General features: G+C 38.9%; 2 protein-coding genes across 3 annotated transcripts in view; both read right to left on the bottom strand.

The window, feature by feature from the left end:
- Positions 1 to 19157, bottom strand: part of pde4cb (phosphodiesterase 4C, cAMP-specific b) — an 87014-nt gene extending 67857 nt beyond the window's left edge. For both annotated transcript variants that reach the window (XM_026323024.1, XM_026323027.1), the window contains exons 1-3: positions 19028 to 19157; positions 8700 to 8750; positions 1368 to 1573 (exon numbers count right to left, since the gene is read on the bottom strand). In XM_026323024.1, coding sequence (XP_026178809.1) covers positions 1368 to 1573; positions 8700 to 8714 — 221 coding nt within the window. In that variant the 5' untranslated portion in view covers positions 8715 to 8750; positions 19028 to 19157. The remainder of the gene's footprint in view (positions 1 to 1367; positions 1574 to 8699; positions 8751 to 19027) is intronic.
- Positions 19158 to 21038: 1881 nt separating this feature from the next.
- Positions 21039 to 26197, bottom strand: cist1 (colon, intestine and stomach enriched 1). The gene is made up of 4 exons (XM_026323538.1): positions 26031 to 26197; positions 24856 to 25221; positions 23631 to 23794; positions 21039 to 21556 (listed from the first exon to the last, which is right to left on the bottom strand). The coding sequence occupies exons 1-4, from the start codon at positions 26134 to 26136 to the stop codon at positions 21512 to 21514; spliced, it is 681 nt and encodes a 226-aa protein (XP_026179323.1). The 5' UTR covers positions 26137 to 26197; the 3' UTR covers positions 21039 to 21511.
- Positions 26198 to 26424: the final 227 nt, after the last annotated feature.

Here is a 26424-nt window from a genome sequence, read left to right as displayed (position 1 = left end):
TTAGCTGTGGCCCTAATTATAACATGTTCACATTTAATTTATCTCAGCTTTTTAGGACAACCTGGTATCTACAGGGATAATGTGATTATGTTTAGTTTTGAAGTCATTTATTTTAATTAAAATTCTAGCACCAATTAGTCACATAAAATTACAAGAGAGCGACAAAATGGCCATAATGCAGAAAGCAAGTTAAATCACATGCAAAATGCTCATCCATCCATCCATCCATCCATCCATCCATCCATCCATCCATCCATCCAAAAGACATAAAAACTACAATGAGATACAAAACAGCCATAAAGAGATGCATAACGATATCCATCCATCAATTATCTATACCTGCTTATTCCCAACCAGGGTCACAGGGATCTGCTGGAGCCTATCCCAGCTCTCTTTGGGTGAAAGGCAGGGGTACACCCTGGACAGGTCACCAGTCCATCACAGGGCCACATAGAGACAAACAACCTCACACACTCCCACTCACTCCTATGGACAATTTAGAGTCACCGATCAACCTGACATACATGTTTTTGGACTGTGGGAGGAAACCGGAGTACCTGGAGGAAACCCACACAAGCACAGAACTAGGAACCTTCTTGTTGTGAGGCAACAGTGCTAACCACTCATCCACTGTGCTGCCCGCAAAACAATATTTAAACACAAAAAATAACCACTCACATTCATTGCTGCATGCCTTATATACAAATAAACCCAGCTTTATTAGCATGACAGGAAAGCAACACAGGCTATTTCAAATTACTGGATGTCACCAAACCCATTTGTATTTATCAGCATGGAGGGAAAATATGGGCAACAGTATGATGTTAGTTACCCAAAAAGGGATTTCCACTCTGAAGAATGTCCTCATTATGTTACAGAAGTCATTCCTCCATCATTAGTGTCTGGACAGCAGAAACATAACATGATGTTTCTAGCGCATGAAAATGGTCAAAGAGATGAAGAAGAGCTGCAGTAACGCAGACACAAAGGCACCAACACATACACCTTTAACCTTTCAGTGACAGACCTCATCCTGTAGCTGCAATTGCCAGGCATTTTTTCAAAGGGAAGAAGACTTTTATTATCACCTGAAACCACCAAACCTTCCTCTTGCCTTCATGTGTGTGTGAGTGTGTGAGTGTGTGCACTGAGCTGTTGCGTGTTCATATAGAAAGCGTGCTGGTTCACCTGAACTGAATCAAATATACATGACAGACATTCAGAGCTAATGAGCTGAGGTAAATCCACTCACTGATATTAGAGTGAGGAAGGAAGGAAGGGAGCAAGGAAGGACACAAGAAAGAAAGAAAGAATGAATGAAGAAAGAAAGAAAGAAAAAAAGTGAATTGTGTTTGTATGTCACTGACCAATGTTCATCATGACTGGCAAACGCTCGGTTGTACAACACTTCCAGTTGGTCCAGCTGTGGCAGGCCATGTGCTGCAGACGACCTCCGTGTGTGACATGGGTGCTCCTGGCAGGAGTGTCTCCTCCACAGAGGAGGCAGAAGCAGTGGGCCGGAAAAACGCCGCCGCACCAACTGGTGGACCGCAGGAAGTGAGTCTCGACGATCCTGCACCCCGGGAGACAAGAAGGAAGAACGACTGCCCATGTAAGACAACTAGATTTTTTAAATTTGAAGTAAAGCTGCAGAAAAAAATGATGCTGCAAAAATTATGATGTGAAATTAACGAAACTGCATAAACAAGCTGATACAGAATATACACTCACTACCCAGTTTATTATGTACATCTAGACAGAATTAACACCCTAATAAAATAGTTCTGCATTTAATGGTCAGTTTTTTCTGAAACTGTTTCAAACAATTGGGCGGGTTACAGTCAATGTGCAGAGCTGTCTAACTGTACAGATTTATACTGACAAGTGTCTCATAGTTTGGACAACTGATTCATAATAAACTAAATATTAAAAAAAAAAAAATTCAACTGCATGATAACTGAGCAGCAAAATACTGCACATTATACTATAGATGTGTTTAATATGGCTGCACACCAAGCCTTTAATGTGTACTCTATCATATGAAATAAGTAAACAATACCACAAATTAGCCGAAGCTCTATTATTAAAACATTAGAGATGAGATTTCAATGTCCCACAAAAAATGATGAAATATCATCTAATCAGTTATAATTGCCATATGTTCACAGTTATGTGTTAATCTATTATGTATACATGTCATTTAATAGTCCTGCCATAAGAAACTACACGCTGAAATTATTCTGCAGTCTAAATTAGAAACAGTTCAACAAATTAGTTAGTGAATCAATAATGAATCAACATGTATTAGTCCAGGGACATGAGGCATCAGAGCAATCTGCCCTGAGGGTATTGCCAGCGCAGCACAAACACTTTTCAGATCTGACAATAAGTAAGTAGTTTGTTTGTCTTCTTCCCTCAGCATTAAATTGGCTTCTTTTTTTTCCCCAAGTTCTATTTGCAAATCTGTTTAATATCTGTTGATGCACTGTAGTGGATAGCAGCGGTGAAAGACGACAAGCAGTGAGACAGCAGCTCTGCCTGGTTGACAATCAACAGCAAAACGGTGCATAAACAAGATGACTCCCCCCCCATTAAAAACTTTCAAATGATTAAACAGTCAAGAAAACACATAAACCCCCAAAATCCATGCCCATTCTGGTGAAGGCACCGTCAGGTTAGATCCTCAGGTTCTATGTAATTGGTACCTCAGCAGAGTTCACAGAGCTATGACCTGATGCTTCGGTGAGAATTGATGGATATTGATCCGCCATCCTAGAAGCTGCAACAGCAATTCTTATTTCCCTGAGTGGTGCCGCCAAGCACCCAAAGCCAAACATAACAGATAGGCTGTCACCTACCACAGGCTAGATAGACACCTATCATCTCAGACAGTCCGTGTCTTTGGTGCTATTGGCTTTTGATCCAATTTCTTGTGGATCTAAAATCTTTTGAAAGATTTGATTATCTCAACCTGTTTCCCATCTGGTTATTTTCTGAGTGCAAACTAATTTGACGTGTATTCAAAATAATGTTCGACAAATGTGGATTTGTTGACTTTGAAATGATAGAGTGGGTTTTTACTATGTCTATGTATTGTTTGAAATCTTTGGAAATTAAAATGTGTTTATACCTGAACTGTATGACCACACTTTAGGGTGAGGTGAAAAGCTGGCCATAAAAGACAGAAAGGAGACATGATAGTATTTAGATGCAAGGATTATGGCTTTTTAGACAGTCTCCTCCTCCTCTCCCAGAAATTAACTACTAACTAATCTGCAACATCTAACACAATGAGAAGAGACACATCCAGTTACAGACTGAATTATATTTTCCATTAACACAGTGAGGGACTGTTTATATTTGGCAAGATCCTGATTATCTGCTAATTGTGTGGTTCGTGACAAAGTGTTCAGCATAATGGGAAATTTCAACATCTACAGGATGAAGATACTGAGGATTAAGGTCATGCAACACGGGTAAAAGTTCCAGAATAAATGGAGCTTGAGTTTCTGTTCAAGACTCAACACCAGTTATTTCATTAATTTTTTAGAAAGTATTTCTCACGTGGGTGATCAATAAAATTTCATCAAATGTTCTGATGAGCAGTGGCAGTGGTCACAAGCCAAGTTTGGAGTATAAGTACGCTCACAGGGATGAAACAAACCAGGTTACTCTGAAAAAACAGGTTGTGCAAACTGCTGTATACATGCATCCAGTCAGTAACCGCATTTCTCCCCTACCCTAACCTCATTTTGGAAGCATTACGTATTTTGTGTGTGAGTGTGTGTACGTGTTTTTGTGAGAGAGAGAGCGAGAGAGAGAGAGAGAGAGAGCGCTGCAACCCTGTGAGAGGACAGACTCTGTAGCGAGATCACACTACTTTCCTCACAACAAGAACATGGCTTTAACAAATTGTCAGACTTTCAGCAGTAGAAATGTACTTATTTAGACTTCCTGAGGATACTGTACGTTCAGTCTGACTTTGGATGGAAATTACAATCTTGCCTTTCTACCAGCCAGTGAACTGTCACAGCACTATTCCCCTTACTTGGCCTTGTGTGTACTCATGTGCATGACAATTAGAAATTTGGTAACAAGAAGTGAGGAGAACAGATCTCACTGATCTCACTGGGGAAATCAGGTTTCTCTACTGTCTGCTCTCATTATAGAAACTGGTTTCCTTGTTTAGGAAAAGAAACAGCGCTCTGTAACCCATTTACATGAATGCATCTAAACATACAGCTGGTTTTGGTCAACACATATAAACATCCTCACCTAGATGAGTTGATGTGTTTAACTTTCATAGCGTGGCAGCTGTGGCTGGGGAGGTAGAGCGGGTCGCCCACTAACCTCAAAGCTGACGGCACACTATGTGAGTGCAGTCCATTTAAGCTGGTCACTGACAAGAATTTGTGTCAAAACAAAACATTACAGTCAGTAATATCAATACTAGTGGAACAAACTTAGTTTTTTCTGTTATCAGGATATTGCTGTTTCTCCAACACACACACACTGATCTGATATTTATCCTGAAAAGCTGAGATTTGACATTTTACTTGACAACAGCACAGTATAAACTTTGTTTACAGCAGCAGCCTTCTGCTTTTGCTTTTTAGCTGAACAACATTTTCTTCCAGCCAATCAGCAGCTAAGAAGAAGCAGCTCGCTGTGTTATCACCTGGCTAATCTCCCACCATGCCAAACACATAAAGTGACAATGAGATGGAGGCAGTAAGGCTGTGTATGATCAGATGGGATGGTGATTCCTCAGCAGGCTTCTCCTTCTAAAAACCAATGAGCTGAGGGCCACACGAGTCCCCATTAATAAAGAGTACTGTGCTGTACCTGTGGTTATGACTCACACTCTCTCCTCAAATGCTTGTCATATTTTCAGCACAGCATGGCAGGTCACAGTGGGAATCAAACCTCAAACCTCAACTGCAATCAGTGCTCAAGTCAGTGAGTCATGGCTCTTCCGATGTAGAATGTACAATATAACAATAACATCAACACAGAGCCTATACAGTCATTACTCAAATCTTCAACTACAGCGGAGCCGCATTTTTTCTGGTGTAGCATTTGTCTTCTGTCACTTAAGGGGGTAAAATATAGATTATGTGCCTCTTCTGTGATTTCTCCCTCTGTGATTAAACAAGCTCTGGTGCATAATGGGGGTCCTTTAAATATGCTCTTCTATGATTTTTTTAGATCCCCAAAATATTTTCTGCAATGAATGTGTAGAAAATCAAACTGAACAAATCTGAATGCATAATCTGCCATTTCTCATATTCCAGGGTTATAACCTTAATATAACAAAACAGGCCTTAAAATTTTAGTGTTAGGCAGGAACATCTATCCTGACTTTATTAGTGAAGTCATTTATTATTTACAAATCTGTGTGTGCCCATTTCACATTGCAGCTTTCTCATTTTGGCCCGGACACAAATGGCAAACCTGTCACAATGCAAAACACTGCATTCTGTTTTGGTCCAGTGTAAACCACCTCAACAACTATAACGGTTATATTAGGAATTTGATACAGCCTTCATTTATGGGGATGAGAGGATTAATACTATTGATTTTGATGACCCTTTGACCTTTCCTCTAGCACCACTAGCAGGTCAAAGGTCAATTTGTCCAAAATTTGTTTTATGACTAAATATGTCCACGACTGATAAAAAAAAAAAAACTCCCTTAAACCGTAGCTACACTTTGATTACTAGTATTTAGCCAATGTCAACATGCTAAACTGAGCATTGGGAAGTTAGCATTTAAGTACAGTCTCATATAGCATGGTTAAAGTCTCAGTTTTTCACACAGGGCCATGTAGTTTTGGATTTTGTTTTCCCTTAATAATAATAACCTTCATTTAAAAACGGCATGATGTGTTTACTTGCATTATCTTTGACTAATACTTAAATTTGTTTGATGATCTGAAACATTAAAGTGTGACAAACATGCAAAAAAATAAGAAATCAGGAAGGGGGGGCCAACACTTTTTCACACCACTGTAATCAGTTTTATCCACTGAAGCATTGCATCATTAGATGGAAACTTGATCCATCTTACACATAGTTGTCTGATCCTTCATTTTATCTCCATTATGACTGTTTGTTTGTTTATGATGTTTGGTTTATGTCCTGTGTAACTGTTTGCTTTTCTGTTACTATCTCTCCATCCTGCTCCCTGATTTTTGCAAATCACTTGATTAGACTGTTGTATAAATAGGGCAATTGTCCTTAAGTGCAGTTAAGGACTTAAGATAATCAAACCTCGTTGCTAAATCCTTGCAGTTTGGGCTCTAAACACCTCCCACCAATCATGATAATATTCTTCCAGGAAATCAGTGCACAGAATAAACAACTTCAAGTATAATATTTACGATCCCTCTGTTGTCTCACTGATGGCAGACCCATCATGTGTCTTGCTCATGCTCTATAGGGTGATCTCCAAAGGTTCCCCTTTCCTTTAGGTTGCTGACTGGACAGAACACAGTGCTAAAGACCCACACTAAAGACCCACAACAGAAATTTATGGAAAAGTGAAAAAACTCATTTGATGAAGGGAGATTATTTTAGGTCAGCTGTACATGGAAAAAAAAAAACCTATGGGCGCCAAACAACTGCAATCAAGCAGACCCCTACATTATCACACACACACACACACACACACACACAGTATAAATCAATATATTCATAACTGTTGGGTATATGTTTGGTATGCTTTTTTGATCACATCAGCATAATCAGTGATTTCTAAGGGTCAAATGCATAAAATTGTTTCTGACCAAATAATTTCATTATCTCCAGTGTCTTCAACTACTGTCTGCGCAGCATGTTTAGTGTCAGAGTTGTGTTATGCTTTTATACAAGCTAAAAATTGGCCATTAAAGGCAACGTTAGGTGGTAGCTAGACTATTAGTAACTGTGTTAGCCAGATGTTTAAGCTAATGTTATCTAAATGGATGTCAGCTTGCTCTTGATTAACAATAATGGAGTTGAACTAGCACTTGAAGCTGAAGCTTCATCTTTTACTATTACTCTGCACTGGAGGTGCAGATCATGAAGGATCAACATGTCCTGATGTGCAGACCATTTGTTTGCATTATAAGGAGGGAAAGCAAAATTGTTTTCAACCACTTTGTCAAGGAAAATAGAGAAGATACAAAAAACAACTAGTAAGCTATATAAAGTTATCATAAATACATATTTTTAACAAAGTATTCCACCAGATTATTTAAAAGGTAGTGATTCACTTTGGGCCCTCCCTTGACCCAGTGTTCCCCCAATGTCAGTGGCGCTGAGTGATGGGACTAACAGTAAAAGAGGCTGTCAAGGTTTTATGGCATCAGTGGAGCAAAAACATGATACTCATTGTGTGTATTACTGTGGGTGTTGAGTGTTAACAGACACCTTGCTGCTCTGTCCACATTCCTACATGCATCCAAAGTTTAACACTGCAGGTATCTCACACCCCACTGGGCTCCAATATGCTGCAGACACAGCATGTACACACTCATCTATAAAATGTATTTTTAGAAATAAAACATAGGTAGGCTACACATAAGCAAAACGCACTATACACAGAGTACAGTGTCACTCCACTACACCCTTACACACACACACACTCACAAACTGTGACTGTTAACAGTGTGATGATGTAATCAGAGATGAGAGCATTTCATCAGGAAATGTTGATCCTTCATGAACTCATGAGAGCAATCAAAGCCATTGCTGTTTCCTTAATTGGGAAAATTAATATTGTTGAGAGGAGTTGAAATGGATGAATTTTCTCACTGTGCGTGTGATGTGTGATAAGCATGAGTGAATACCAGCAGACAGCCAGAAGAAGCCTGTTCCACTAAAAACATCCTCCTGTGTATATATAATGGCACGACGTGGAGAGCATTGCTCCATAAATAGAGCCAGTCTCTAATCAACCTTTTCCTTCTCACACTCCAAAACTCTCTCTGCAGGTGTGCGAGTGCTGATTAACTCTACAGGAAGAAAGAAACTGAATGTTTTCATCAGAGCTGAAATTTTACAAAGAACACTCAAAAAGTTACCTTATATATCAGCCGGTAATGCTGTGGGGTCAGTGGTTGTATTACTTAGGTCGGTTTCTAAAACCTGTCTATGAAAATAAATGTACTCCAAGGCTGAAACAGAATAACATGGCTAACCCAATAGAGGCTTCATAATGTAACTTTTTTACATTTAAAAGGTAAGATTTAAAATATTCCTGTATATCCCGAAAATATATTTACATCCTAATTGCCACTCTTTGTAGCAAGCTTACCCTTCTTTGTAAGGAGTACTCAGACACCATTTAAAATGCTTCTAGCTTGTCAACAAACCACAAATGATGGAACACCAACTAGTTCATGTTAAGGCAATTGTTGGGATTAAGCATTCAATTGTGGTCAGGGTTAGGGCAAGAGTGTTTTCATTAAAGATCAAACTTTTATGGCCATGAGCTAATCCAAGTGCAATCACAGCCATTATCTGAAAGAGACATGACATGAGTTAGACTGAGCTTTAGGTCTTAACATAAGAGTAATCACTAAAGTAAACTACGGATAAGGACGGTAGAACATGTGTATGTGTATGTGTGTGTGTGTGTGTGTGTGTGTGTGTGTGTGTGTGTGTGTGTGTGTGTGTGCGCGTGGTGTAAGAAGGGAAGCCACAAAATCTTTTTACCTCAAGCCAAGACATTGATGCCGTTTAGTTGTTGCAGCTGAAAGACAGCAACTGAAAAAACAAAACAGAAAAAAAGATGCGGCTTTAAAATGACATGCATCATTCTTAGTAATTCAGTTTTGTCAAAGACATTATCACAAGTTGACTGGTACCATCTCATATGACAGGATGAGAAGAAAACATGTCATTGCTTTTGGACAATGACGTTAACCTTTTGCTTTTACCAAGCACTGAAAGATAACATTAGACATGAGAAAAAAATTAGTATTATATGGTAGGATACAAAAAAAAATAAGAAAATGAAAATGAAAGTGGTCAATAAACAACCTAAACTAAACATTAATGAAACAGGACTCTCATCTATAAAGCATTCATATGACTCAACACCACCTGGTATTACCATGTGCTGAGTGACGGCTGTTGGATCTATGGGCATGCCAGAGGCACCGCAAAGACTAAAAAGCCTTTCTATCCAGCCAGAAAGGACATGATAAAGTGCTTTTATTACTTTGATTAACTGTTTATTTTCAAGTCTCAAACACGGAGGGTTCAGCCCACACAGGCTCATAAGATGCAGTGGTGAAGCAAAACTTAATGCAATAAGCAGAACTTATTACACGGTCTCGACAGCAGGATTAAAATGTCCTGCCTCGTCTTCAAAGCCAAATTAAATTAACAGAAATGGACATTCTTCATCACTTTATGTAAGCAATGCTAAATCATGAACTGCAGATATATAGTGCTTTTAACCTGAGATAAATTTCTTCACAACTGAGACTGCAGCTACCATGGGAGACACTCAGGCCATGTCTTCTGTATTTTGTCTGAAAATGTAGGTCTTTCATGAATATGGAGTGAATTTAAATTCAATGTGATGGATATTTTTATTAGCTTATTCTGGCTCAATATATAAAACATTTATAATGCTAATTTTCAAATATTACTTGCAGTGAGCCGAGTCAATATCCAGTTAAAAATGTTCTGTGTCTCCAAAGTGATGACTTCGTGAATTTTTCAAACAAATTGAGGAATTTATTTCTTCTTCATAAATAAAGAAAAAAACCCCTCACTCATCTGACACTTCACGTTACAAAGCTGAAAACATTTGTTTTAATTCAAAGATTTAATTCTTTAAAAATATATATCTGTTTTATAGGACACAGCAAGTCTGTGTCTCCTAAATGGAAAATTAAATTACAGATATATTAATTGAAGAGTTCCAACCCAAACAGTGTGTCTTCAGCGGTGGCTCATCCAAAGGTTTAAGGGTTTAGTGTTTTGTTCACTTCAACATGCAGGAAGATGCAGGGTCTGAATTATCAACTTAGACATTAAAGAGTCCAGTGTTTTAATGCTGCACTTCCATAAAACTGGTGCAGTCAGCAAAGCCAGATATTTTTAAAACAATATCAGATATCTTGACTTTCAGTACTTTTCAATACCACCATAATACCACCCAGTCAGACAGGAGGATGTACTGCACACTCCAAAGGATCTTAGTGTCCTCAGCATTTATAGTCCACTGTCATTTTATACAGGGTATTGACGCTGTCAGTCCTGTTCATTCCCTGGATGTTCACTGGTCTCGCCTGGGCATGTTTATTTCTGTGAAAATCCACCAACACCACTTTGTTTGTACTCTGATTGAGCTGGAAAGTATTCCACTGATACCACTGGCCTCAGTCCTGAATCACTGATCTATATTCATCCTCATTTCTGTCGGTGATGCACCCAACAATAACCATGTCATGAGAAAATTTCTGCAGATGACGGTGTGCTGAGTTGGAGGTGAAATCTGATGTATAGAGAGTGAACAGGAATTGAATGCCTTATTCATATCGTGTTCACATAGGAACTGATTCACTACATAGACATTCCACTAAACTTTTGGTTCTTTCATTACTGCCCTATTTCTAATGTAACTAATTAAAATGCATCCCCTTTTGATTATTTGTCTTGTTTTCCCCTGGCTCCAAATGTTATCTATATAATGACTTTGCCAAATACAGTTGTTTACAGTGAGGTGTTGATATATTAACTGGATTTGACTGGATTTCTGTTATGTCTCTACTTTTATTAGATTTCTACACTCAAATCTGACTTTGTTTCTGTCACAGATTACAGTAGCTCAAGGGGACAGGACATGATGAGCTGAACTTGATTTGTTGGAGTCAGTTTTATCGGTTTGCTGTAATCACTACTGTTAGTCAACAGGAGTCGATGACCGTCATTGGTTATTGAACATCCCCTTAGGCCATAATAGTCCATTCAATTTACTCATCCCTTATTGTGCAACCATAATGAAACACAACACAGAAACTTTCACAACAAACTTTTATCCTCCCAGAAAAAAAAAAAAACAAACAAAAAAAAAACTTGCTGAATGCTAAAATGAATGTCAAATAAAAACACCTAGACTTCACAGAAAGTCAAAAATGGTGTCCAGAGGACTGGTCTTCGAACATGGATTAACAGGTTAGCCGGATAATTTTGCTGATGACTTGACATGATCCTGGATCTATCGGTTCTTTCAAAGTCATGGTAAGATTGTTGTTCCGGCAACATACAGTGGGTACGGAAAGTATTCAGACCCCTTTAAATTTTTCACTCTTTGTGTCATTGCAGCCATTTGCCAAAATCAAAAAAGTTCATTTTATTTCTCATTAATGTACACTCAGCACCCCATCTTGACAGAAAAAAACAGAAATGTAGAAATTTTTGCAAATTTATTAAAAAAGAAAAACTGAAATATCACATGGTCATAAGTATTCAGACCCTTTGCAGTGACACTCATATTTAACTCACATGCTGTCCATTTCTTCTGATCCTCCTTGAGATGGTTCTGCTCCTTCATTGGAGTCCAGCTGTGTTTAATTAAACTGATTGGACTTGATTAGGAAAGGCACACACCTGTCTATATAAGACCTTACAGCTCACAGTGCATGTCAGAGCAAATGAGACTCATGAGGTCGAAGGAACTGCCCAAGGAGCTCAGAGACAGAATTGTGGCAAGGCACAGATCTGGCCAAGGTTACAAAAGAATTTCTGCAGCACTCAAGGTTCCTAAGAGCACAGTGGCCTCCATAATCCTCAAATGGAAAAGGTTTGGGATGACCAGAACTCTTCCTAGACCTGGCCGTCCAGCCAAACTGAGCAATCGTGGGAGAAGAGCCTTGGTGAGAGAGGTAAAGAAGAACCCAAAGATCACTGTGGCTGAGCTCCAGAGATGCAGTAGGGAGATGGGAGAAAGTTCCACAAAGTCAACTATCACTGCAGCCCTCCACCAGTCGGGGCTTTATGGCAGAGTGGCCCGACGGAAGCCTCTCCTCAGTGCAAGACACATGAAAGCCCACATAGAGTTTGCCAAAAAAAACACATGAAGGACTCCCAGACCATGAGAAATAAGATTCTCTGGTCTGATGAGACCAAGATTGAACTTTTTGGCGGTAATTCTAAGCGGCATGTGTGGAGAAAACCAGGCACTGCTCATCACCTGCCCAATACAATCCCTACAGTGAAACATGGTGGTGGGAGCATCATGTTGTGGGGGTGTTTTTCAGCAGCAGGGACAGGACGACTGGAAGATATCCTGGAAGAAAACCTCTTCCAGAGTGCTCAGGACCTCAGACTGGACCGAAGGTTCACCTTTCAACAGGACAATGACCCTAAGCACACAGCTAAAATAACAAAGGAGTGGCTTCAGAACAACTCTGTGACCGTTCTTGACTGGCCCAGCCAGAGCCCTGACCTAAACCCAATTGAGCATCTCTGGAGAGACCTGAAAATGGCTGTCCACCAACATTCACCATCCAACCTGACAGAACTGGAGAGGATCTGCAAGGAAAAATGGCAGAGGATCCCCAAATCCAGGTGTGAAAAACTTGTTGCATAGCTCAAAATGGTGCTTCTACTCAATACTGAGCACAGGGTCTGAATACTTATGACCATGTGATATTTCAGTTTTTCTTTTTTAATAAATTTGCAAAAATTTCTACATTTCTGTTTTTTTCTGTCAAGATGGGGTGCTGAGTGTACATTAATGAGAAATAAAATGAACTTTTTTGATTTTGGCAAATGGCTGCAATGACACAAAGAGTGAAAAATTTAAAGGGGTCTGAATACTTTCCGTACCCACTGTATATGCAATCTCAAACCTGCTGAGGAGCAGGTTTACTCTAAGCTTACTCTCAACCCCTCTGATATAACAGATGTTGGACCAGGAAGTCCATTCAACATCAAGATTGGAGCAATTATAATAAGAGAAGCATTTAGAAAAGCTTCTATAGTTATGGAAACCTTTTCAAATTAAACCAGGCATTCAGAATTTTAATGTAGTGTGCACTACTTCATTTCAAACTGAATGTGCTGAAGTGCAGATCCAGAAGAACAATATTTAAAAAATGCAGCTGTCCAAATACCTGTGGTCTGGACTTTACCTCAGTCAGTGATGGTTTACAGCTGTGATTTTTAACAGCACTATTGCTGTCACAAATATCCACAGTTGTGTGTAAACATTGTTGTGAAGAATGGCCGCTCTGGTCTTGGTCAAGGACACACACACACCATGATTTTTTTCTGCAGGTCGAATGGTGAAACACACAACAGGTGTTTATTTGCTCATTTGATAATTAGCTAATTCCATTTTTGGTAAACTCTGTGAATAGAAATCAGGCCTGTTTATCTGCTCACATTTTATTTTATTCTGCACTGTTAGACTGGCATTTGCTTCTACATAAATTATTTATATAAATTTTACTTAAAAACATTGACCTTTTAATTAATCAATCAATTAATTAATTAATTAATTAATTAATGTGGGCGTTATGCAAAATCTTGTATTTCTTCATTGAGTGGTTTTCTAACGGTTGGTGACCAATCAGCCCCTGGGCATATTGCCCAGGTTGTGACATTTTTATGGTTTCCTTACCCCCTTAGCTGCCCTATAAATCAGGACATGCCAGTCATCACTTTCCTGCTGCTTCATGTCTCCATGGAAAGGCTGCCTGTGCCACTCACCAAGCCAACTGTAAACAGAGCCTGCTGTTCACATGCTGGAGGCAGATCCTAGCCTGCACATTTGAGGGTTTTTTTTTTTTTCATATTTGAAATGTGGAACTACCCATTAAACATTGAAAGGCTGCGGTTTTTATGTGCATAATTGTAAAAATAAAATTGATAGGAAAGTGCAGAAGTAGTAGGTGATAAACTGCGTTCAGGCCAGAAAAGCCTATTAATTAATCATATAGTCCACAATATCACAGTTTTGTGTTCAGAGAACTAGAAGTATGATACCTGCTTAAATTAACAAATAACAATTAAGGCATTCTTGAAAATGAAAAAAGACACTTATCATTCTCATTAACGTTCTGAGAACTCACCATCCCCCATTTCCACGCATGAGGGGAGGGTACAGTGGTCGTCACCTTTTAAGTAAAATGTGACTGTCTAGAGCCAGTGTTTGGTTTGTCTGCTCTGGGCTACGATAGAAACCTAGAGGCACAACATGGCTGCCTCTGTGAGAGGAGGCCCGCTCCCTATGTACATTTAAAAGGCTCATTATAAGATGAGGAAATGCTGTTGTTGGTGTTTTCCAGTAATTACACACATATGACAACATATTTATGATTACTATATTCCATTTATGCTAATAGTTAATATTACAGATTGAAACTTTAAATCTGATTGGGATCTTCAAAGGTGGGCACTGTTCAGCAAATACAGTTCTAGTGACTTTTGGAGGTGTAGGTGGCTGCTTGCCTCCACCTACACTTCCCTCAGTTGCATGGCTAGATCAAGAGGAGGATGAGGAAGACTAGATGGGTTTCTATCCGCCTGTTTTTTTATATGCATTTTTAGTGCTCACATACAAATCTGAGAATAAATGTCAGAAATACAAAAAGATGCTTAAGTATTGAAATGTTTTTGTACACTTGCCTGTGCTGGAAAAGTTGTGAAAAAAGCTAAATGAAACAGACATAGATATATCGATCATAGGACGTGATTTAAACGCCCGCTGAAGAGATAAAAAACAGTGTCAGACTGAGCTCTATGTGAAGCAATAAAAATTTTTTTTAAAAAATCTATTTTCTCAACATCATCATCTTTAGTTTCCTCTTGCTCTCCTGCTCTGAGATTATATGTTTCTTGTCAAATGCACCTTGGGAGCTATAGCTATCAAAGAACCAGATATTTCTAATGCAGTTTTTTGTCTTTTGGACTGGTGATTCAACTAGCAGAGCTTTATCCTGATCAAAGTTGTAAAAGCGCCTCAACTGTGACTCATATTTTCTATGGGAAAACCACAACTTTTACTTTTGAAACCAGGAGAGCCCAAAATAGCTTCTCCCACATCACAGCTCTATGACAAATTAAAATCTCTATTGTGAAAATGCCTGTTACTAAAGTTTAGGGTACTACAAAGCCTTGACAAAAGCATGTACATTCTGAGAGGTTTCTGGTATGTGAATCCTTCCTTGAAACTCAGTGCATTCATTATTTCTTTTGCCTAAAAGAAAAAAATGTCATTTTCAAGCTTTTTAGTGTGCCTGAAACGCCTCTGCCCCCTGAAATGCTCCACTACACTCTGCCAGATCAGAGCACTTCCCGGTTTCAAGATGCTTTTTGACAGCGTCAGCCTCAGTGCAGCAGCAGCAGCACATTGAAATTCTGGTCAGTTTCTTTTTCAGCCAATCTATCACTTCTCAAAATGATGACAGCCTGCCTTTTCTCTGTAGTGACATTTAGGTCAAAGGATTATGGGCTTCTTAGAAGTATTCAACCACAGAAAAAAATCCTCCCATAGATATTGTTTATCTTAAGAGTACATTCTGACTTGTCACATGTGACTAATAACTTTAATACTGCCTGCTTTTCATTTAGTTGTACTATGACCCTGGCTCCCTGACACATGTGAATCCAACAAATCCATCAATATTATTATTTTTCCTGGAATGAAATGAGTGTGTGATTAGTGCTTCATTAAAGTTAGGTGTATTAGGAAGGTCGACCACTTAGGTCTTCATAATGAAACATTCAAACAGTGCTCACCTGTAATTCAGCAAAGTGAAAATACTTTAATTGAATGATTTTCAAAGCTTTGACAGGTATCACGATGTACAGTATTAGGTAGTGCAACAATCTTGGGCTAGAATTATTCAGAGGTTCATAGTGCATGTGGTGTGGCATAGCAGATTCTGTAATGATTAACTATCTCAGCGGTGGTGTGCTTTTAAAATCTACAATCATTTGTCATAAAGTGAACACCCAAGATGTCTTGTGGTGCTGTCCTCATGGTGACGCACAGCAGAGAGGCTTGTTAAGACCTGAACTGATAAGGCCCGCAAACAGTCTGAGTAACGTTCAAGAGCTCTTACTGTGAAACCAGAGGGGAAAATGTGAATCACACCCCAGCCTCATCATGTACACACACCCACACACACTATTTTATAGATTATTACTATTAATGGTATAGATATGTCTTCTCCCCATGATCCCATCTGAATGGACTACTAATGGGATATGGTAAATACACATTCATTTTCTTGTCCAGAGTTGAGTGAGAAGTTTTACTGTCACTCAATTATTATTATGTTGTCAATCAACCACACAAACTGCTGCCTTCCAAATAGGAGTCTAGTTAATTACTCCCCATAAAACCACAACTTGTTGTTTTAACACTTTGATTTTTGAACACATCAAACAAACAAAGCCAAAAAAAGGATAATTCAACAGCTTTAGAGGTGCTGGTATGTGGATTTTGTTACCTTTAGACTGAACCAGGCTGGCCGTCATCCTCTGATTCGAGTGTTTGTGCTCAGCTAAGTTGATTATTACTGCATATGAGTGATCGATCTTCTCATCTAACTTGACAAGAAAGCAGGCAAGTGCATTTCCCAGCGTGCCAAACTACCGCTTTGATCATTTCTTTTTATTGTTAACACCATTGTACACTCTTGGCAGCGAGTCATAATCATAATTAACCTACATATATCTGGGTTTATACTCTGATCAGTGACGTTATTATTCCTCTGCATTTACATACAAGGGAAAATCTCAAACTTCCAGTCTAACTGTTTAAACCCCACTACCACCTCCAAACACACACAGACTTACTTGCAATTTCAGAGCTGTGGGTAATTTTTTTTTTTTTTTTTTTTTTTAAATAGAACAGCTAAGATCAATAACATACTTTCTGCAACAGGACAGCATAAAAGCCTCAGCCAACATGTAAAATCAGTAAGTACAGTCACACATCAAAATGCTGCTGTGAAAAACTCACAACTGATGGCATTTTTTTCAGAGCCTCCTCTTCTCACCACTAATTTCTGAGGAAGTGACAAGACAAATACAGTTTTTCTGTCAAATTGCAGGTGAGTCATGCAGACCGAAGGAAAAAAATAGCAGGTTTAGGCTTTGGCTCTGCTAATGTTTGCACATTAAACAGGCTCAGGTGGTGATCGATGATAAGAGCAGAAGGAGGCGGCTCAGGGCTGGAGAAGAGCACCATCTAATGGCCACAGGGAGGATGGATGTGCCTGGTTTTCGGTGTGATGACAACAAATAATTCCAAAAGTTTCCCACAACACAAAAACTGGTCTGACAGAATGAGGTTAACAACAAGGAGACTATAAGAGGTTTATTGTGTGAGTGTGGAGAACTGCAGGTACAGTGAAACAGTGTCGGTGTGGAAACCTTAAACTCCCACTAATGAATGGATGAATAGAAGCCAGACAGATTCACCACTGGTACAACTAAAAATCTTCACAACTCAAAAAATGCCAAGAATACAGCAAGAAGCACTAAATACTTGAACAGCTGAAGTTATCACAGTATTATTTGGAAAATAGTATGTTGCAAAATGTGCATACAAATGTCAGAATAACAAAACCCCCCCCCCCAAAAATAGATCAAATAAAATGATTTTTACATAGTTCACTAAATCCTAAAAAAGTCATACATCCAATAAGAACTGCAAACCAGAATTATGAAGAAATACTTATAATAGTACTAAATAAATAAATATCAGCACTTGTGTATTAGTTGCCCAGACCTATTTTGAATATGTGGATTTTTGCTTTTCTTACTGTTTTGGTGATGAAATACAAAAAAAACGTTTAAATCAAATTCTTTTCATTTTTTGCTGATTTGAATCTAAAGGCTGCCTGTGCCAAATGATTCAACAAATACTTTACATCATCAAATCAGTCAAATGCAGGCACTGACTCTACAAGACCACGACAGCAGGTAAAGGAAAAACAACACAATTAACAGCACAATTAATAAAATCAGTCTGACTGACTGAAGCTTCTATATAAAATGCAATGCAAACTAAAACAGTCCCATGTACGAGTCGAACAGGAAAAACCAATCAGCTGTCTGCACGGTTTTTTTTTCTCACTATTTGCCATCTGATTCTAGAATATATCCGTGTTTGTCGGTGTGTATGTGTGTGTGTGTGTGTGGAAGAGACAAAGACACAAAGGCAAAGATAAAACAAACAAAAGAAAGGACGATGAATAAACAAGATAACACTTCAGAGAAATCTTTTCCTCTTTCCTTTTAAGACAGACACACACACAAAATAACAAACAAATTAAAGGACTCTACATGTCAAAATGTGGAGAGACTGTCTCTGACCGTCAGGGTCGGAGGTTACAGAGACAGAGTGAAGGAAACAGATATGGAGGAAGGAAGGAGATAAAAACAGGGAACACATAAATATTTTGAGCAAATACATTCCATGTTGGTTTGCTCAGGAAGCTGAATTATTCTAACAAACCTGCTGCAGCTTTCATTAAATACAAAAATACAATACAGTGTGCAACCCGAAGACTGCTACTGATACTACTGAATACATACTGGACTGATCTTATGCTAAACACTACAGGGAGATTATACAAATATTATGACGAGGCGAGTCCATGTGGGAATATTAAAGTACCACAAAAATGCTGTGTTAATCATAGTGATTAACTTCCATATAAAGTGCTATAAAGTGACAAAGATCTAATGTTTGCATTACAGTGATATACAGATATAGATATAGATATTACATTAAGACATCAGTCTAAAATCTAAAACAAGCTTTATGACACTTTATGTATTATATAGTTAGAGCTAGTACACGACTCCCATAGTGAGACCAGTGATTTGTTTTTTTATTATTATTATTGTTATTGCCTTTTCCCATGAGCAAACTGTCCGTCCTTCAGGTTTGTCATTTACCTTTTTCACGAAAAACATGTATTTACAGACATCCCGAGTCACTGAACGCATCATATCACAGTTTTGAACTCTGGCCATAAATTTGAAGACTCGTTTTTACTCACCTCAGCGACCGTCCGAGTTGTTCTTGCAGGCTGAAGGTGTGTGTCACCTAATACTGCTGCCGTTATCGCTGCTTTCCATTTTTATTGCTTCGTGTTAGTTAGTTAGACTTCAAACTCCGCGACATGCAGCTCCGCGTCCCCGGTCGTCACTCTGACGTCGTCGAGCGGGGTCACATGACAGGAAGCGCTCGTGGACGTAAACAATTGTACTACACTAAACACGAGGTCTGCAACTTTTCTGTGCAGCTCACAGTGGCCTGACCTGTGAAACCAGACACACCCCCTAATTCCGTCCTATCATTTATTTAGATCGAACGGGGTTATCTGCAGCCAGTCTGCACAGCTCTGTTTTTTTTCATGCGTTTTTTTCTCAATTATTAATCTCTCTTGTCCTTTTGACTGCTGTTTATATAGTCCTGCATAGTGGCTCACTTTTATATCGATTTAGAGTCCAGAATGTGAGTGGTTGGACAGCTAGATTTTTTTTTTTTTTTGCTCTTTGGGCTCTGTGCTTCAGCACGTTTCAAATTGAAATAAAATATATTTATTTGATATGTGTAGGTTTGCATCAATATTCAAAGAACAGTGGGAGATATGGTGAAGAAAGTAATAATGAAACTTAAAAAAAATCTGTCTGGGAGATATCAAAGAGTTGGTTTGCTAAAATCAACAACAAAAAAACAATGGTTGGCTGAGGAGCACAAATTTTCAGATGAGCAGAAAATCATTTGTATGGTGAAAAAAATGACTGCACAGCAAGTCAATATTTCTGTCCAGGATGAAGGATCAGTTTCATAGGATATCATCTCATCGTTCAGCAGGACAACTATCCTGAACCTGATTGTTCTCTGGCTGAGCCAGTCACCTGATCTCAGTCTGACTGAGCAACAAATCACTTGCTGAAGGCCGGAATAAAGGCACTGAGACCCCCACAACAAGCCAGAGCTGAAGGGGTATGTAATCAAGGCCTGGGAGAGCATTACTGAGGGGAATTCAAACTGTGTGTTGAAAGATGGGAAACAAAGACTTCAGGAACTGACTGCAAAGGACCTTCTTTGACCACTTTCAGAATGCTGCTATTGTACAGGATTATTATTACTGGTGCTTTTCTGTATATGCACCTTTTAAATATTATTTCTTAGTTATCGGTATAACCTATATTAACTTGACGTTATCTTCCTTTTTGAATAGAGGTTACATTTATGAGAGAGAAGTAGTAAAAGTAGTAGTAGGTATTCTGGTCATTTACAAACTTACAGTATCACATGATACAAATACTTTATTGCATATGAAAGCCTTGGATCTAAAAGTAGAAGTCAACATAGATTAAGTATTAATAATAAAAGCACTCATTATACAGAAAGGTTCCTGGCAGTGCTACATTGTTATATTATCGGATGATTGTTAGTTCAGCTAGTCTTGGGGTTGGTAGTGTTTAGCTATATTTTATAGACCCACATGTTTAGTATTTATAATCTTTTTCTGTAAAGTGTCAAGTAAGTAGTCAGAAATCTACATTTTTACCCAAACCTCTCCTTCATGTACCTTCCAGCTGCCTTTTGAGCTTTGTTATCACTTAAATAGAATTACTGTGAAGTAATGGTTTGCTCACAGATGTTAATCCGATTTACAGATATCAGGCAAACAAGTTGGGCCAGTATGGCAAACATTTTCCTGGCTCTCTTACTGCATGTTTTCACTGGTGAAGTGTCTCAGCAGGGAAATCACACTCACAGAAAACAATTTAAAAAAAAGACACCACACTCATCCACACATATTTAGCATCGACCACAGGGGCCTGGCCTTTTTAGGTTAATCCTCACCCTCAAACCCTGCAGACGCTACAATTTATCTCTGGAGTTTGAGTCATCTATCTGGGGAAACTTGACATGTTAAAGTGTGGCTGACAAGACAGAAGAGCAGGTTTAGGGGAGGTTGCTGGGTGGTTCTGGGAAACATCCACATAAGTCATAAATGTCAAACAATCCAACAAACTTAAAAGCTAGCTGCGTCTGTCTGGGGAATATTCATTTTATTTGACTAAGAACACCATAATTATGTACTTTACATCTGTCCAATGATAAGTTCACATTGCACACAGAGGATGTTGGGTTATATGATGATGATTTCATTGCAAAAACCTGAGAATAAACATATTGCAAAATTAAAAGTAGTATAAAAGTAGCTGTAATAATTTATTCTTAAGGAGGTTAAGACAAAAGTTCAACTTTACCACAGTTACGGAGATTACATGCATCAATGCCAAAATATGTGTATATAGAGTGAAAATAATTTGTGTCTTGTCGATTATTTATTATATGAATGCAGATTAATAATCTGGTTGGCTTGAGAAAATTATTAAAAAAAAATTTTTGTGTGTGCCTAAAGTCAGAGTCACTGCTGGTGTGGACATTTCGGTCCCAAGCCTTAGAGTCGTACAGCAGACCAGACTCCTCCTGGGATTTGATGATGAAGTCTCCTCTGTCATTTTGTGTAATGGGCAAACGGCGATTCTTCATTAACTGTGCTCTAGAGACATAAAAGAAAACAACAAAAGGTTTAAAAAATGACAACAAAACAATAAATAATAACCTGCAACCAGCAATGTGTTCCACTGGCTCTATTTACATGTACCAGCTGAGCTAAACTTTAGACTAAACCAGTTTTAAGAGTGAATTTAAAGCTAAGTTTCAAAGGATGGAAAAAGTGATGGAATTAATAGCAGGGCGTTCTAGCAAAAGACACATAATGTTCTATGACCTTGTAAGAGTGTCAGTACAAAAGCGTAAACGACTGGTCCAGTCGATTCCAGTCACTGCATCTGTGGGTGTTATATAATAATACTGTCTATACTGACTTTCCATTACCTCTGAATTGACTTGGAGTCTGTGCGATCGCAAGCATGAATTGTTTGTCCCTACCTTCTCTGTTTTGTAAAATGTTATTGTGTTTTCAGTATTGTCTTTATTTTATTTTACTGTTTCACATCATAGGGCCAATGTGGTTTCACAATCAGTTGACTGACAGCAGCTGCTAAATCTGCATTCATTCAAATGTTATGTGGTAAATGTTAAAATGGAGTACAGTGTTAAAGCAGGAAACAGTACTTTATCTTCTAAAAGAACAATGTACAGTGTACAGTATGTAGTCCTTTCACTTTTTAAGCCTTTGGGTTGCTCAATTTGCAATATCAGCTGGTTTTGTGCGGACCCATATGTTATGTAGAAATGGAAATGCATATACGTAGCTGGTGACCACAGTCATATTCCTTGAAGCATTTTGCCGACACTACTACAGAGAAATCGTCTGTTTTTCACATGGTGGAGAGCTGATTATTATTACATTTCCACTCAAGATGATATCTGAAGAGTCCATGATACTGAGTGGGTGTGTATCTAACATACTGAGCTGCTGATAAGATTGTCTTTTTGAGGAAGACATTAGTCATGACATTCTCACCACAACGTTGTTTGGGACTTTTTCACACACTGACAATGCAGTTAGGCTTCCTGTTTGTGGAAAAGAGAGAGCAGCAAACCATTCACTGCTAAGGAGAAAAGGAAGCAATGACACACGGCACTTGAAAATGCTTTAAATGTCCGTTCCTTACACGCTGCCAGGGTTCACAGTCCAGTTCCCAGTGGAGCAAGATACTGCAGCTTGTTCATGGTTTAATAATGTACCAGTTAATGTTGCCCTCTGCTGGTGGAAATATGAGGCAAGTTGCACAAAGACAAATAGAACCTCTTTAAGTTCCTGTTGCATTTGTGCATGCCTTGTCTAATTTGGTGGTTCCCAAACTTTTTTTCTGCAGAGCCCCCTCTTTTTACGTAAGAATATTTTCTTTCTTGTCTTTGCTTTGGAAGTTGTGCTTTGAGTTGGTGAAGACTCGTCCTCTGATTGTAGCATTATGTTTCGCTATGAATCGTCTCGCAAACCTGTCCATGCTTTGCTGTCAGTGCTCAAGCATTCCTCTTCCCCCCTCTGCAATAGCTCCACATCCCCCATAGGGGTATCGACCCCCCCCACTAACTGATTCAAGCAGCCCCTATCTTGAAATGTGACAAGTTTATGTCAAGTCAAACCAGAATTTTCAATCCATTTCACTGTACGTCAGCATCAGTATCCCCATGTTTATAAGATACAAGCATGTTCATCACATTATACTTGTGTGTTAGCCTGCTAACATGAACACTAACTAGCACTGAACACAAAGCACAGCTGAAGCTGAAGTGGAGTCCATTAGTGTTGCAGGAATTTGGTCATTACCAAGTAAGGAACAAGCTGAAGGTTTGACCTCATGATAACACCAGATGAAACAGTCAGAGATTCCCAAAGAGATTACAATTAATCCCATGGGAATCCTAACATCTGTAGTGAATTTCATGACAATTCATCCAGTAGTTGAGATTATTTCCATTTGGAACAGCTGGTTGACCAGTACATCACTGGTATAGCTAAAATCAAATGAATAACCTTTAACAGGTCCAGCTAAATGTGTTCTACATCCTGTAAATAACTGTATTACATTGAAGTGGTTAAAAAAGAGTTTTTATAAAATGAGACCAGTCTAGAATTAGTGAAGTTCCTTGTTCTAACTCACCATTTGCACATCATCAAGCCTCTCAAAGTTAGACCTCGGTGACTGGATGCATTTTATTGTGGCAACCACCAGCATGAGGACAAGGATGATACAGAAGATGCAGAGGATGGCCACGAGGCCGGGGTTGGTCGCCAAGTCGCCTTTTCCCATCTCATTTGAAGGAGCTGAAGATGAGAGAAACAAAAAAACTTAGTTTCCTAATCAGCAAACTGAGTCACAACATATTTATGTTGAATGGGCAGTAAAAAGGAAAGAGCATAAGCCTTATTCTTTATGACCACTCATGTGTTGCTAGTGTGCAGTGCATTGACACTGCAGTGCAACAACAAGGGTTGTGAGGTGACTGTGAAAATCCATGTATTAAACACTAACACCTTACCAAGAATACTAGAATAATACCACTGTTCACCAAAAACATCCCTGTGTGGCTGACATTTGCCAAACAGCACCTCAACACTCTACATCACAAATGGGAAAGTGTTTCATAGACTGACGGAACTAAAGCTGAATTTGTTGGGATGCACGTGTGGAATTATGTAAAAAGGGCACTGCACAACACCATGAAAACATCATCTCCAAACGTCATGATTTGGCACTGCTTTGCTGCCTCAGGGCCTGGACAGAAAGTCACCACAGGGATTATAATAAGTTCACAGGCTTATCCACATAGGGTAATGTCAGGGCGGCTGAAGGTCAGTAGAAGCTAGGTGATGCAGCAGGACAATGGCCTTAAGTCTCAGCACTAAGTAAAGAAAGAGTGACTCTAGATAAACAAACCTAGTCTGAGCCCAGACCTTAACCCAGGAGAGATGTTACGAAATGACCTCAGAAAGCCATTCATACCAGACATGCTGAGTGTATGGATGAGCTCAAGCAGTTCTGTAAAAAGGTGGTCCAAGAAATTCTTCCTAAACATTGATTACGTTTGACCTACAGCTACAGGAAGCGCTTATTTGAGGTTTTTTTTTGTTATTTAAGCACAGTATGTTTTTGTTATATTTGTGACTTAGAAAATGATTAGAGCATATTTTGAAACTATTTAAATGCAGAAAACCAGGTAATCCCAAAGGGTTTGTGGCACTGTATAATAATCTATGATAGGGAGTGACAAAAATAACTATGTGACAGTGTTGCAGGTTTTTAATTTTGCCACATTTCTGCAGTCAGTCATTGGCCTGTGATTCAGAATGAAAAATGAACTCCCAAACCCTGATAGTATCCTGACCTGAGCTGGTTTTGTTTATGGTGGTGGTTTCAGTGATGTTCGCTGATTCAGAAGTTGGTGGGAGTGTTGATCCATGGGAAACTGTCACGCTGGCCGTGTAGTTGGTCGCTGTAGTCTGAGGAGGACGGCTGGGATCTGCTTCCGCTGTCCTGTTTGGTTTTTGGGGTGAGGTATAAGGCGATGTTGACGCTGAAGCATTTTTCGTGACAGTAACCAGCTTTGTGGTAGTTTGATTCTGTGCTGATGTTGCACTGTTTGTGCTTTTAACAGTGGATGAAATGATATCCTGCTTTGTTGTCACAGATAGGGGTGCAGCACTTGTGGTACTTTCTGATACCTGTTCAGTTGTAGGTGATGGGGTTGGGGCTGCAAAAAAAAAAAAAAAAAAAAGATTATTACGTATTATTATAGGTTAAGATAAGACCCTGCATGAGGGAACCTTATAAGCTACTCAGTGGTACATATAGTATGAATATATTGTAGATTGCTTTAGTTTTTCATTTTAGTTTTGTAATGAGAAGTCCTAGTTTAAGTTACAGATGGGAAAATTCTCTCACGTAATGATCTGCAATGTAAACTGGTGATGTAAACAAACAGCTGACAGTCACCTGGCATCGTATACTGTGTGCGTTTGTGTGTACACACTAATGTTTGCAGGAATAGATTCAACAGGAGATTTAGCTCACTAAGTTTTTTCTTGGTCAAATATTTGCTCCAGTCGCCACCCAGATGTGATCTCTTCCCTTATTCTTTATTAATCCTACAGTTTACTGATAGCAGTTCATATTTCACTTCAACAATCTGTATGATTCAAAATGCAGAGACACACTTTAACCTGTATTTTACAGCAATATGAGTTTGAATTAATTTATTATTTGAATACACTGAAGATGAATGTTTTCTTTTACTGTTGTAAGTTTGCAGGTTTTGGACTCAAACGTTGCTAGATATTACTGTTTTCGACATACAAATGTACAAAATATGATCTTTTCCTGCATATGTAGAAAAGCCCTGCCACTACTTCAGTCAAACCTGCTAAGCTTCCCTCTCACTGCAGGAAGTATCCTGTTTGCATAACTTTGCATCTTTGTAAGAGTTCATCACGATGTTCAGGCAAATTCTCAAACAAGCAGTTTAATCAGTTTAACAGTTAAAGGTGTGAAATGCAGACTTACCTGTACAGCCTGTCACTGCAAACAGGGACACTAATACAATGAGGTGCATCGCTGCAAGCATGTTGAGAGAGAAAAGACTGGCGGTCAAAACATCATTCACACACATACACACACATACACATGCACACAGACTACACAGGCTACATCCGTTACAGCAGGATGTGCTGAACGCCTGAGAAGGAGTGCTCTAAAAGTTGGGTTGGTATAAATTAAATGCTTCAGCCTGGTGAACCAATATTTGAACAAGGCTGAGTGTTTGCTAAGAGCTCCATCCTGCCTGAGGTGTTTCACACTGCTGCTGCTCACATTTTATTTCTAAATTTACATTTAAAAAATTTTTTTTTTGCTTTCTATGTCAGAGTGCCCTAATCTGTATTGGAAAGTTTTAATTTAG

This window comes from Mastacembelus armatus, chromosome 4 (assembly GCF_900324485.2).
Source record: "Mastacembelus armatus chromosome 4, fMasArm1.2, whole genome shotgun sequence".
Taxonomy (NCBI): Eukaryota; Metazoa; Chordata; class Actinopteri; order Synbranchiformes; family Mastacembelidae; genus Mastacembelus; species Mastacembelus armatus.
This window is presented reverse-complemented; position numbering and strand designations above follow the sequence as displayed.